The 13,077-nt window shown below is 33.6% G+C and overlaps 1 protein-coding gene across 1 annotated transcript; it reads left to right on the forward strand.

Moving 5' to 3' along the window:
* Window positions 1–5,675: 5,675 nt before the first annotated feature.
* Window positions 5,676–10,689, forward strand: LOC149562668 (acyltransferase GLAUCE-like). Its single transcript, XM_089823910.1, has 2 exons — window positions 5,676–6,515; window positions 9,753–10,689. Exons 1-2 carry the CDS (start codon window positions 6,060–6,062, stop codon window positions 10,680–10,682), a joined length of 1,386 nt encoding a protein of 461 aa, XP_089680036.1. The 5' UTR covers window positions 5,676–6,059; the 3' UTR covers window positions 10,683–10,689.
* Window positions 10,690–13,077: the final 2,388 nt, after the last annotated feature.

Raw genomic sequence — 13,077 nt, forward strand, 5'->3', positions numbered from 1 at the left:
CATACTCTATGAAGCTCGATAGACACTAGGACCTCGACATACTCTATGGAGCTCGAAAGACATCGGGAGCTCGACATACTCTATGGAGTTCAATACGCTCTAGAAGCTCAGCATTGCTTATGGTTTGGCTGATGCTCAGCTTAGTTTTCTCTAGAACTTGGCTTGGTCTTGATTCCTATTGGTGCCAAGTTGTCTATGAGCCAACTTTTGGGTATTTAATTTGTGTTGCAGCTAACTTGTGGCTCAACATATATTTAATGTGAGGGATTTAATTTAGTTTTTAATGAAATGGGTCGACTCATTTCTTAGCCAGGTATAAGTAGGGGGTCTTATAGAGGTTTTAGACATTATGAGGATCTATCTTGGAGAAGAGGATGTGAACTTTGAAGAGCTAGTAGCTGTGGCTTGAGGACCAAAGGATTGCTTGGTGGACCTAAGGGTACAAGTGTGAATTCTCCTTGGTGTTCTTATCCAGTTGTAGATCTGGACTAGCTGGGATTGAGATTGTAAGTTGGATCTTGTGGAATCTTGTAGAATTGATATTGTAATTGTTATTTTTATTCGTCCCTAACCCAGAAGGCCATAGAGTCAGGCATATTGCATGTAATCAGTTATTTTATGAATAAAGAGATATGATTTGGCATAAGATCTTGCATTATTATTTCTTTTTGTTTTGTTTTCGATGTGTGGTTATTTGTTGGGGATTTGGACATCTCCTTCATGGATTCTCCTACTTTGCATTGTATTAGCATTGCATTTAGTTCTTCATAACTCCATTGGGTTATGTAAAACTAGAAGCAATAAGAGAGATTGAGAATGAGATGCATATAGAAGGGTTGGGGGGAGATGTGTTTGTGTGTGTGTGTGCATGAGTGCATGCGTGTGTAACTCTGTGTGTGTGTGTGTGTGTGTGTGTGTGTGTGTGAGTGTGTGTGTGTGTGTGTGTGTGTGTGTGTGTGTGTGTGTGTGTGTGTGTGTGTGTGTGTGTGAGAGAGAGAGAGAGAGACGGAGGGAGGGAGAGAGAGTTCACATTTTTCTATGGATAATTCCACAACACTTGTCACTTATCTATTTGAAAGTTTTATTTCTAAGTACATGTGCATTGAAGACCTTTTATCACTACTTGAGCTACTAGTAGATGGTGTGTATTAATCATCATCATCTAACATTGGCTCACATGCATATCTTACTTCTTTACTTTGTTTCTTTCCCCTTCCTAGTTCTTCAAGTCCTTATTTGTAACTTCTATCATAGGTCCCATAAGATCTTCTCAATCTTTCCCATTAACCAAGTGGGTTTTGTCTCTTAATCTTGAGTAATTCATTAATAGTTTCATTCTTACATAATTCATAACTAGATTATCCATAGCTAGTTTTCTTGTTGATCGCTACAATATTTTCTCCTCAATTAAACATTTTGTAAATAGTTAATATACAATCACATTTTTTCTCTTGGCCAATCCTTTAAGCACATGATTAATCCTATAGACCCACAAAAGGGTAGAAATCAAGATCTAATGGAAGAATAGTACTAGATCCATCAAGTGTTTCCTAAGGAGTTGTAAGACCCCTTAAGGAACACTTTATGGTTGTAATATATCCTAAGGGGTCGTATGAGGTCTCTGGAAGAACTTATATTTTTAATAGGCCTTCATATTAGATTTATCCCAAGGGGTCATATGTCCAAAAAATTAGACATATAAAACCAGCAAGTGTTCCTTATAAAATTCTCTAGAAGCACTTATATTTGTCAACGAAGGAGATGCACTCACTGGATCTCCAATAACTTTATCTAGAGAGAGAGAGAGAGAGATTGGGTCACCTCAATAATATATCCATACATTCATTAGAGTGCTTATCAACATGTTTTATTATTTCAAGAGTTACACTAAATTGGCTATCAATATTAACCATCAATTTTTCTTTCATTTGGGCAAGAGCTCCAATAATTTTTCTGGCCATTCAAGAAGAATATTGTTGTAGGTTTCCTTGTTTGTCAAGGTAATGCACCCTTGTCTCAATTTCAGACCCTTCATCCTCCTATTCTTGACATACACACAAAAACCCATCACTAAATTTTCCTACATGATAAAAATCAAAGATAAAATTGTCTAAAATGAATTGATGTACCTCAGAGCTTTAACAAAAGGTTTCTATCATTTCTTAATAAGATGATTTATCTTCTAGTTCAACCACAAGAATATATCTCCTATATCCTGACCTTACATTGTATTGTTGCATATCAATAAGGTTGTCCCTAAAAGGGTCTCTATTTGTATGAACAACAAACTGAATGATTCCAAAATCCATAGTCGAAGTTCAAGAAACTAAACTTTCTTTGATAGAGATGGCATTTGAATCTTCATATAAAATCCACTGTGTGTTGTCTCTCCACCACACTCTTTCTATGGTTGGCTTTAGGCAGTCTTTTGTAATAGACATATTTTCCTTATGACTTTTTTTCTAATTACTCTCACAATATTCCAAACCAAACGATGAAGTGAATGAAAATTGTGATGGTTCTAATGTGTCCCATGCATGGCTGATTCAAAGCATGTAACTCAAGGTTTTGACATTTTTTACAATGCCCTAGTTAATCATATTATATATTTGGTAACATGAATCCATTTTTGGTTAGTTTCATCTTTAACTGGGCCTAACTGGACCTCTGAGCAATTGAGTTTACTTTTACATATCTACATAATGTGACTGTATTACTACTAGTATAGTTTTACTAAACATAACATGATTATGTTATGTCTACTATGATAGTTTACTCATATGAAACATAACACAATCGTGTTTTGTTAACAAAAAAGCTCGATTGCATTTAGGCTTGGTAATAGGCCTTTTAAACTACCCAAAGGCTTGGGTTGATGTTTTCCGTATATCTTTGTTGCCATAGACATTTTTTCATCTTCTAAGATCAATTATTATCTTTGACTTCATCAAGTTTGCAAATGGCGAGGTGGGTATCTCTAAAATCACCATCGTGATCTCAAACATTTTCTTACTTTTCTAACCATATAATTTTTTTTTAAAAATTGGACAAGATTAACATTGTGAAGTTAATTTTTCTATATCAATGTGTTGACAGTCCTCTTAGACATATATCTACAATTTTTTTAATAACTTTTCATCTACTTAACCAAATGGAAAATAAATAAAATATTATTGTTTTACACTTGATTCTATACACTTTTTTTAGAAAAACGTTGGTTTTAGATTATTTTGATGTAAGTTATGCCTAGTGCATGAAGAGGTGTCAAAATTTCAAGATGGGTCACTTCAAAAAAGCATAGAAAAAAAAACTACTCTTAAGAAAATTATGGAAAAAATGCACAACTTCTAGATCTCACTCTTACCAATCATCCTACCAAAGTGTTTTTGAAAATACTAAATATAGCCATATTTTTTGTGGAGCGCACAAAAATAACTATGTTATGTTTTTTAGCAAAAAATAGGAACAATGTTTGATGTGCATAGGGTTTGACCCTCTTAGTCTTATCCATTTTTTAAAAACCTTGATTGTTTAGAAAATAGATTCATATTATTACAATTTTTATGTAACTTTACACATTTTTTCATTTTGAGTCTATGACCCTCAAATGTGTCTTCCAAGATCAAGTTTACTTGATTTCAGAAAAAGGTGTCCAGTTACACACCTTGTTTTGCACACCATCTTGGTGCACTTAAAATTATGTAGAAAAAATAGAAAATCCAATAAAACACTAAAAAATAGAAGAAATCAAATAAGATGTTAAAAATTGAAAAAAAAAATTCCATTGTGAAATTTTCTCATCATTAGTCATATAGCTTATTTGGCTATGCAAGATGAAATGTTTTTAGTGTAGTCCACTATTGAGACATTTCCTTTTTAGAAAATTCTAGAATTTCATTCTATATAGAGGTGCGTTGTATTTAGATTGAGGTAGCTTGATTTTATTTGTGGCTTTGGTGAAGAATCTTTTATGTAAAACCTAGAAAATTCTAGAATTTTATTCTAGATAGGGGTGAGTTGTATTTAAATTGAGGTAGCTTGCTTTTATTGGTGGCTTTGGTGAAGAATATTTTATGTAAAACCTAGTACATGGTAGAGGCACTAAGATGAGTGTTACATATTTAAATGGTGGCAACTTCTATTTGCAAAATTCTTTTTTTAATCTTTGCATGTTTGAGGTGCATTATCATCCTAATTTATTGTGGTTCCTTATAATGACTACCCAAAATAGGCTATTTATTCTTATTTGTGGCTAGGTAGATGAGGTAGGCAATGAATGTGAGTACTAATATAAAAATAGGAAGTTAGTGCCAAGTTATAGGTTGGAGTAGACTCAAATTCATTTTATTTTATAATTATACATGAATATACAGTTTAACCATAAGTTGTAGGATTGTGTTAGTTCCAATTAAAGGAGTTGTGATTAGAACTAGACTACTCCAAAATGTTAATATTTGTAGTAGGTATTTGATGTCTGCAACTTATTTCTACATAGTAAATATTTTTTTAAAGTTGTCTCTATTTTAATTATAATGTTGAGTGCAATTTTTCATATATTAGTTTTATTGTGCTAGACAGTTGTAGGGGTTGGATTTTGCAAGTCTAAATCCTTTTTGGATGCAAAGAATGGTGTTTTGTGCATTTTTATATAAAAAAATATCCCCTCATATAATGTATACATGTTGATTTTTATCATTTATAAGGTTATAGTTTTTGGTTAACATTGTTTGCTAGATGAACTATAATGAGTTTTTTGGATTGGCAACCTTGCAATGGGTATTAGATCTTTCATTGCATCAATATATACATATTTCAAATAGAAAAATATTAATACAAAAAATATAGTAAGTAGAAAGTTTTTCTTTTAGTGTGTGTCAAATAATTATATTTATATCAAGACTCTACTACAAAGTCTTTGAGTCAAATTGATTACCTCATATTTTATGAGCACTAGTTTGCATGATCCTATTTTTTATGAGAATGAATGACCCGCATAACATTTATTGGATGTAGTTGATGCTCATAAGATATGTGACCTCCTAAAAGACTTTAATGTTTCATCCTTATAACCATTAACTAGATAAAATGAATACTAAGTAGAATGTTTACTTTCACGAGGAATATGTTTGTGTCAATCACTACTCATAAAATATGTACCAATAAATTTGGCTCATTAATGATAGATTAAATCCTAAAATAATTATAATAGTATAAATATTTTTAAACAAAGATTATATAAAAATGATTTAAAAAGACGCCAAAATAATGAATTAATAGCTATAAATTTCTTAAAAAGTGATAATAAGATATGCAATGAATATATTTCATATTATAAACTCATTTACATTTCTTCTATAATGCTTGAATTCCACATTATTATTGAGTAAATTGATTCACATTCAACCCCATTTACCTTGTAAGTGCTACCTTGTCAAAGGTCCATTCAATATCCACATTATTGCCATTTGTAAACTGTCATAATTAAGTAAATTTATTTGTTGAGTGCTTACAAACATGCAACTATGGCTTGGACCTGTGACCCCATTGACATGATAAATATAATTTTATTAATCACTAATTTAACAAGCCAGCCAACAAAATATAGGGAAGCTCTTAAGGCAGACAAATGAACTGAACTGTGCGACAGAAAACTAAGAATTAAATAAAAGTCATTGCTGATCACAAGATAGGCAGGGTGGCCAATTTACTTTTACATTGTGAACAGACCAAATTATGTGCAAGAACAGAACAATGAATGAAGACTGGCTGATTTCTTTCAGATTTTCCTCATACAAATAGTCTTAGATATCATCTAATTTAGGTTCTCCCACACCTTCAATCTTAAATGCCACATATCCAATTCAACAATGAAAAGTTGATTTTGATCAATAAAAACGGTGATGAATATTTGATATCATTTTCAAATATGACATTGGAGAGAATAATATGGATGCTATTTAAATGGAGTAGTCTAAACATGGTGATACCACCAACGCTACACAGCTTTTAATAGTATAGCCCACAAAAAATATTTCAAATTTGCCAAATTAGCTGCTGTAATGGCTGTAGTATTGAGCCCTCCTGACACAACATGTGATGCCCAAGTAAGAGTGGAGGAAACCATGATTGTTTATCCCGCACACCCAACTGAAAGAAGAAGAATGTTCTTGTCCAATCTGGATCAGCAACTAGTGTTCACTATGGAGACCGTTCATTTCTTTGCTCCAAATCCTGAAATAACTCCATCTGAAGCTACTGAGATGATAAGGGACGCCTTGAGTAAGATTTTGGTGACATATGATTTCTTTGCAGGAAGACTTGAGTTCGATTCCCACGAGAGACGCCTTCAAATCGACTGTTGTGGAGCAGGTGCTCTGTTCGCCTCTGCCTCCACAAGCATATCGCTCTCTGATCTGCATGACATCGCCTATCCCAACCCCTTTTTCAAGAAGCTGGTTCTACAGCAATGCCATGAAATCAGTAACCTCCAAGATTTGCCACTCTGCTTCTTACAGGTTTGCTTATAGTGGTTATAATTGTTTTGTTTTAAAGATCTAATAGTGATGCTTATGATTGTCTTGTTTTACAGATCTTATAGTCATGTGTATGATTGTCTAGTTTGAATTGAAAGAAATTGTAGTGATTCTAAGTGTTTTATTTGTTCTTATGAAAGATGGGATCATGTGAATTACTGTTCATGAAACATAGAGCAATACATTTGACGCAAAAACTATTTTGATAGATCTTAATGATTACATTACAATTTAATTTGTTGTAGAAAATATCTCGTACTTATTAGTTGATGAGCCTAAAGGACTATATGATGGATGGTTCAGAAGATAACATTTTATTAAGATTTTACAAATGAGATTGCAAGCAAAGTGAGCTTAATCTTAAAATCAACTCTGTGGTTCAGTGTGTAGTTCGAGTAGTATTGGGATGGCTGATCTCCCTAAGAGTCTCTATGCTTCATTTCTATGAGTGTCACCTATATTCTAAGAGTGCCAAGTGTTCCATTTCTTCTTATGAAAGACGAGTTATTGTGAACAATTGGGGGAAGAGACCTAGTAGTCGCCGGGCGGTCCAATGACCAATCTGGTACCGTTATAGATCCCCCTAGTTACCACTTCTAAGAAGCCTCCAAGATTGATAACACAAGTACTAATAGCCAATAACACATGTACTAATAGCCGATCACGTGTGTACTAATAGTTGATCAGTTTTTTACCTTTTTTGGTTGCTGATTGGTCCATTTGCGCAAAAAGTGTTACTTTCTTTGGTAGTGGCTATTGTGGGGTGAACATAATAGGTTCCGGATGAACATTTTGAAATGATACTTTCCGTCCACTTCACACTCTACGACTTCTAAAGAGAGCTCCGTAAATGTGGAAAAAACTAAACCTTAACTCTAAGTTCTTCAGTCACTTACAGAAATTCCATGAAAAAATAGACAAATTTCAATATACAGGTTAGAAATTTTAGATACAGAATATTAGCCTGGGTGGTTACTAGGTGTTAGTCTATGATAATTCCAAGTAATTGTTAAGTTCAGTCTCAATAGTAGTGAGATTGAGATATTTCAGCCGTCTTGTCTTTAGATCCATAATTCATGGCTGAGTGGCAATTTCTATTTGTTTTTCACCATCACATCCCTATTAAAATTTGTTTCTCTTTGGACAAACTGAGGTCATTCATTTAGGCTACACCGTAATTATTGTTTTCTTTCCATTGCTTCCTTGGTTATAAGAACATTATAATAGTCGTATATCAAGAACAATGAATGCAATGATATTTTCTCAAAGCTTTGTTTATCTACAAATATGTTTCTATTTCTAGTTATTTCTAGTTAGATCTGTGGTAGAAATTTCACATGGTATCATAGGTCCCCTAGTTGCTGGGAAAGAGAGCATTATTTTGCAGGTATTGAAGATATATTTGTTGGATACAATGGAATTTCCAGCTTCTGTTTTTCTTACTTTATACAACTATTTTGATTGGAAGTCCGAGATTCAGCTTCAGCTTAGAAGTAAAGACTTGTGTTGAATAGTCATGGGGACAGAGGTTGAACACATTTCCACAGTTCAAAATTCGAAATACTTCAGCCGCATGGATGAAGCCCTTGACCTGCTATGCTTATCCATCTTTTCAGAATTGTTGTTTCATGTTGAAGCATGCACAACTCCAAATCAAGTTTGGACTACACTGGGGGCTCTTTTTTAGAAGCTAGATGAGATGCGAGGTAACATCCTTGAAAATGAGCTCATCTCATTAGATCCAAGGAGTTTTGATAATATCAAAAATTTCTTCACAAAGTTCAAATCATTATTGCTTCAGCTGAAAGAATGTGGTATTGACAAATCAAATGAAGAAAGCAAATTAATCCTTGCTATCTTGTCAAAATTGGGTCCACAATATGTTGTGTTTGTCTGTGTTTTTCACACAATCAGGCTTACAACAGGGATGAGTAGGAAGACGCCCACCCTTGATGCTTTCATTGAGTCTTAGATACATAAGTAAGATAAGCTCATAAAAATGGGTACTTTGGAAAGTGCCAAAACTCATGCTCTTGTTGTGCATACAAGTGAAAAGAGAAACTTAGAATCTAATCAGCAATCCAAGACAAAGAAAAAGTACTGGATGAGCCTTGCAGTTTACATGGTAAGGAGCGACATGCACTCAACAGATGCTAAATGAGACCAGAGGCCTTGAAAAAGGCTATGAACTAGCCTAAATTTTTAGCCCCTGAGTTTTCTTCATCACAGACTAGCTAGGGTCATGCTGTGACTGCATGGGCCTAACCTCTATTTCCTCTTTAGTGACACTTTTGTGTGGAGCTTTTATGCTTCCTTGAGTGAATGCTTCTTGGCTTCTATAGTTGATCAAATTTATAGATAATTGACACTTATGTTTTCAATCAATATTTTGTTTTTGTATGGTTGAGTAGTGTCGTTAAGGTCACTCGTACCAATTTATGTGTCATCTGCATCCATAAATGATAGATGTCTTGTCTGTGTTTGTCATCTATTCATTGTTTTAGAGCACGCAATTTATTGTCTATTGTATCTTCGATTGACAAATATTTTACCTTTGCCATATGTTAATTGTCCGAGTAGTGGCAGTGAGAGCGCTCATGTAGACTGATCTCGGTCTTCATGTTGGTTTCAGTGAAGTCTCTCTTCATTCAAGTATAGCAGTTATCATTCGACAGATGTCCACAGTTTTCTCATCTCAGTGAATTTTCTGTAGATTTTGAGGGGAGGGTTTATGCACACTAGATTGCTCTCTTTCCTCTTATTTTTCATTAGTTTTCTTTCTACTTAGTTGGAATTGTGGTGACATTGAGATATTTCAGCCGTCCCGTCTTTAGATCTATAATTCATGGCCGAGTGGCAGTTTCTATTTGTCTTTCAACGTCACTGCGTGTTAAGATCTGCTTTTCTTTGCATAAGCTGAGGTCATTCAATTAGTCTGTACAGTAATTTTTCTTTTTCTGTTGCTTGTTTGGTTCTAAGAAAATTGCAATAGTCATATATAAGAACAATGAATACAATGATATTTTTTCACAACTTTGTCTTCCTTTTAATTGCTTTGTTTTTTCCTGCAGAAATGTTGTTTCTATTTCTAGTTAGATCTGTGGTAGAAATTTCATACTAGTCTCTTTCCCTACTCATTGAACATAATTCTATAAATTTGACTAATGAATTTCAACAGCAATATCAAAAAGTTCTTATTATTGTATTGAAATCAAACAGGTGACTCGATTTAAGTGCGGAAGCTTCTCAATTGGATTGGGAACTAATCACACAGTGATGGATGGAATAAGCGCCGTAATCTTCGTGAAGAACCTTGCATCCTTGGCTTCAACAAACATCATAGAAATCATCCCCAATACTGACAGAACCCCATTACGAGCTCGCTCTCCTCCATCCATTGAATACCCACATCCTGAACTTGTACAATTCAATGATCACCCAAACTCCGACAGCTCATCTCTCTTCACAAAGATCACAGGACCCAACACCTTACCATCCCAGAATACCAATTCGACTCCCCATATTTTCAAGCTCTTCCGACTCTCTGCCGATTTTGTGCAGAGCTTAAAGAAAAGGGCAATGGCGGATGGAAGATTGGGAAACTGCACCAGTTTCGAAGTTTTGACTGCGCATATCTGGAAATGTCGAACAGAAGCCATGGAAATGGAAGAAAAGGAGGAATCTTGCGTTTCATTTGCAGTGGATGTAAGGGGAAGATTGAATCCTCCATTGCCAAGTGAATTCGTAGGAAATGCTGTATATCTTGCCTGTGCGAGTGCAAATGGTGGGGATTTTAAGAAGGAATCACTGTGTTGGTGCGTGGAAAGGGTGAAACAGGGGATTGGCAGAGTAAATGATGAATATGTTCGATCGGCCATTGATTGGTTTCAGGTAAGCAACGGCGGTCCTCGAGCTGAGGGGGCCGTTTATGTGTCTTCATGGTGGAGACTTGGATTCGAGGATGTGAAATACCCATGGGGGAGACCTTTGTATTATGGGCCTGTTCTTCATGAAAAGGTGAATCTTGTTCTGTTGCTTCCCAACAATGTTGATAGAAATGGTGTTCACGTCTTCCTCGCTCTGCCACCGCATCAAATGTCCAAGTTTGAACACCTCTTTCTCACTCCACCAACAGTCGTCGAGAATTAGTCCAACAAAAGACACTCTCCAATTATTCTATGCATAGTTCTATGTTTCCTTCCATGTCTCTATGTTACATACTAGCCTAGCGCTTGCATCTTGGGAGGTACAAGGGTAAAGCTGATAGTCTTGTATAATTTAATTGGCCTTCTTAAACAATTCTATCTTACTACTATGTCGACGAATTAGTCTTCAAATATTAGTCTTGAGATGCTTTTTCATGGCAAATTATCTTCAAAACTCAGTGTTCGATGACAGAGAAAGTTGTAGTCATTTTATCTTGGTTTTGTGTATCATTCTTGTAACAAATGGATGGCTTAAATGTCATATATTTAGATTTGTTTTCTATGTTAAAAGTGTTAAATTGTCAAAATTGACTTATTTTCTATGTAATGTGTGACGTTTTAGGGTGCCCCAATAGAAAACTCTAGTATTTTCATGTTCACTTCTTATGGGTACCTTTTCCACCATCTCTATTTCTACTATATAAATTAAATGATTCTCAAACTAAAATTGTTAAATAAATAAAATTTGCCATTTTTCAATCTTAGTTTGTTTCTCTGTTGAATAAAAGATTAAGCAAGAGTTTGAAGCTAAAATTGGATTAATCATATGATGTAAAGAATACTACACTAGATTAGGTTATTGGAACTTATATTTCTTCTATCTATTCTAGTTCAATTAGTGTCTGATTCGTGTTCAGTATTTCAACTATTTCCTTTCAATAAAAAAACAATAAATGGAAATAGATAAATAAGTATCAAACTATGTGGTCATGTGTAAATATATGATACATACACACCTTCATAAGAAACTATATATTTGAATATAAAATAATATTGTTGATTTTTTCATCATTAGTGTTATAGTTTATTTGGCTATACAAGATAAAGGTATATAGTATAGGACCATCTAAGATATTTCCTTTCTAGAACTAGAACATTCTATAGTTTGATTCTAGATAGATAGGGGCAAGTTGTATTTAGACTAAGGTAGCTTGATTTCATTGGCGGCTTTGGTAAAGATTTTTCTATTTAATGCCTAGTGCATGGTGGAGGTATTAAGATGAGTGTTACCTCTTTAAAAGGTGGCAACATCAATTTAGAAAAGTTTCTTTTATTAGTTTTGTAGGTTTGGGGTGCATTATCATTCTAATCTATTGCGATTATTTATAATGACTGCTTGAAATATACATTTTATTCATATTTATGGTTAGGTGAGCTAAGTAGGCAATTGAGGGGAGTAGTGAAATAAGAATAGGAAGTTGGAGCAAGATTTATAGTTTGGGATAGATAAAAATGAAATTTATTTTGTAAATTATGAACATGAATTTGTAGTTAAAGCCATAAGTTATAGGGTTATAGTTGTTCTAATTCAAAAAGTCATGATTAGAATTATAGACTAGTGCAAATGTTATATGTGTAGTAGATATTTGATGTGCAGTTACGTATTTCTATGTAGTAAATATCTCATAGAAGCTAGATTCTTGTTTTTATTATAGTGTTGAGTGTAATCTTTCATATATATTATTTTTATTGTGATAGACAATCGTAGGGGTTGAAGTTTGTAATTATAAATATTTTTGAGTAAGAGGAACATGGAGTTTTGTGCATTTCTATGTAAAATATATCCCCTTCTATAATATTATAGTGTTGAGTGTAATCTTTCATATATTATTTTTATTGTGTTAGACAATCATAGGGGTTGAAGTTTGTAAGTATAAATATTTTTGGGTAAGAGGAACATGGAGTTTTGTGCATTTCTATGTAAAATGTATCCCCTTATGCAATATATGAAAGTTGATTTTGATAAGTTTGGATGTTTTGCCTAAAATTATCTTATAGATATTAATAAATGACTTGTGATTATGGAGAGTTGTTTGGATTGGTAACCTTGCAATAGATATCTGATTCTTGATTGCATTGATATATAACATAATGCAAAAAAAAAACATTAATAGAAGAAATATAGTAAATAGAACATACTTTTTGTATTGTGTCAAACTACTTTATATTTATATAAATATTTAACTACATAGCCTTTGAGTCAAACTGATTAAATATATTTCATGAGCATTAATTTGAATCAATTTCGATTTTTCATGAGAATAAATGACCCACATAACACCTATTGAATCTAGGTGATGCTTAAATAGGATATGTAACCTCCAAGAAAGCCTTAACTTTTCATCTTTATGAGCATTAAGTACATGTAATGAATGCTAAGTGAATTATTTATTTTTATGAGAGGCATGTTTGTGTTAATCACTACTCATAAGATATTTGGTATCAAATCTTCAATTTGAGGAGGGTTTTGAGGGGGTAGTGGATCATTTGATGGAGGTTGAGGATTTTGACGGGGTTGTGGAATATTTGGTGGAGGGTTTCGAGGAACATTGTTTCAT

Source organism: Cupressus sempervirens, chromosome 4 (genome assembly GCF_028749045.1).
Source record: "Cupressus sempervirens isolate cs-2001-9-10 chromosome 4, ASM2874904v1, whole genome shotgun sequence".
In the NCBI taxonomy this organism is placed as follows: domain Eukaryota; kingdom Viridiplantae; phylum Streptophyta; class Pinopsida; order Cupressales; family Cupressaceae; genus Cupressus; species Cupressus sempervirens.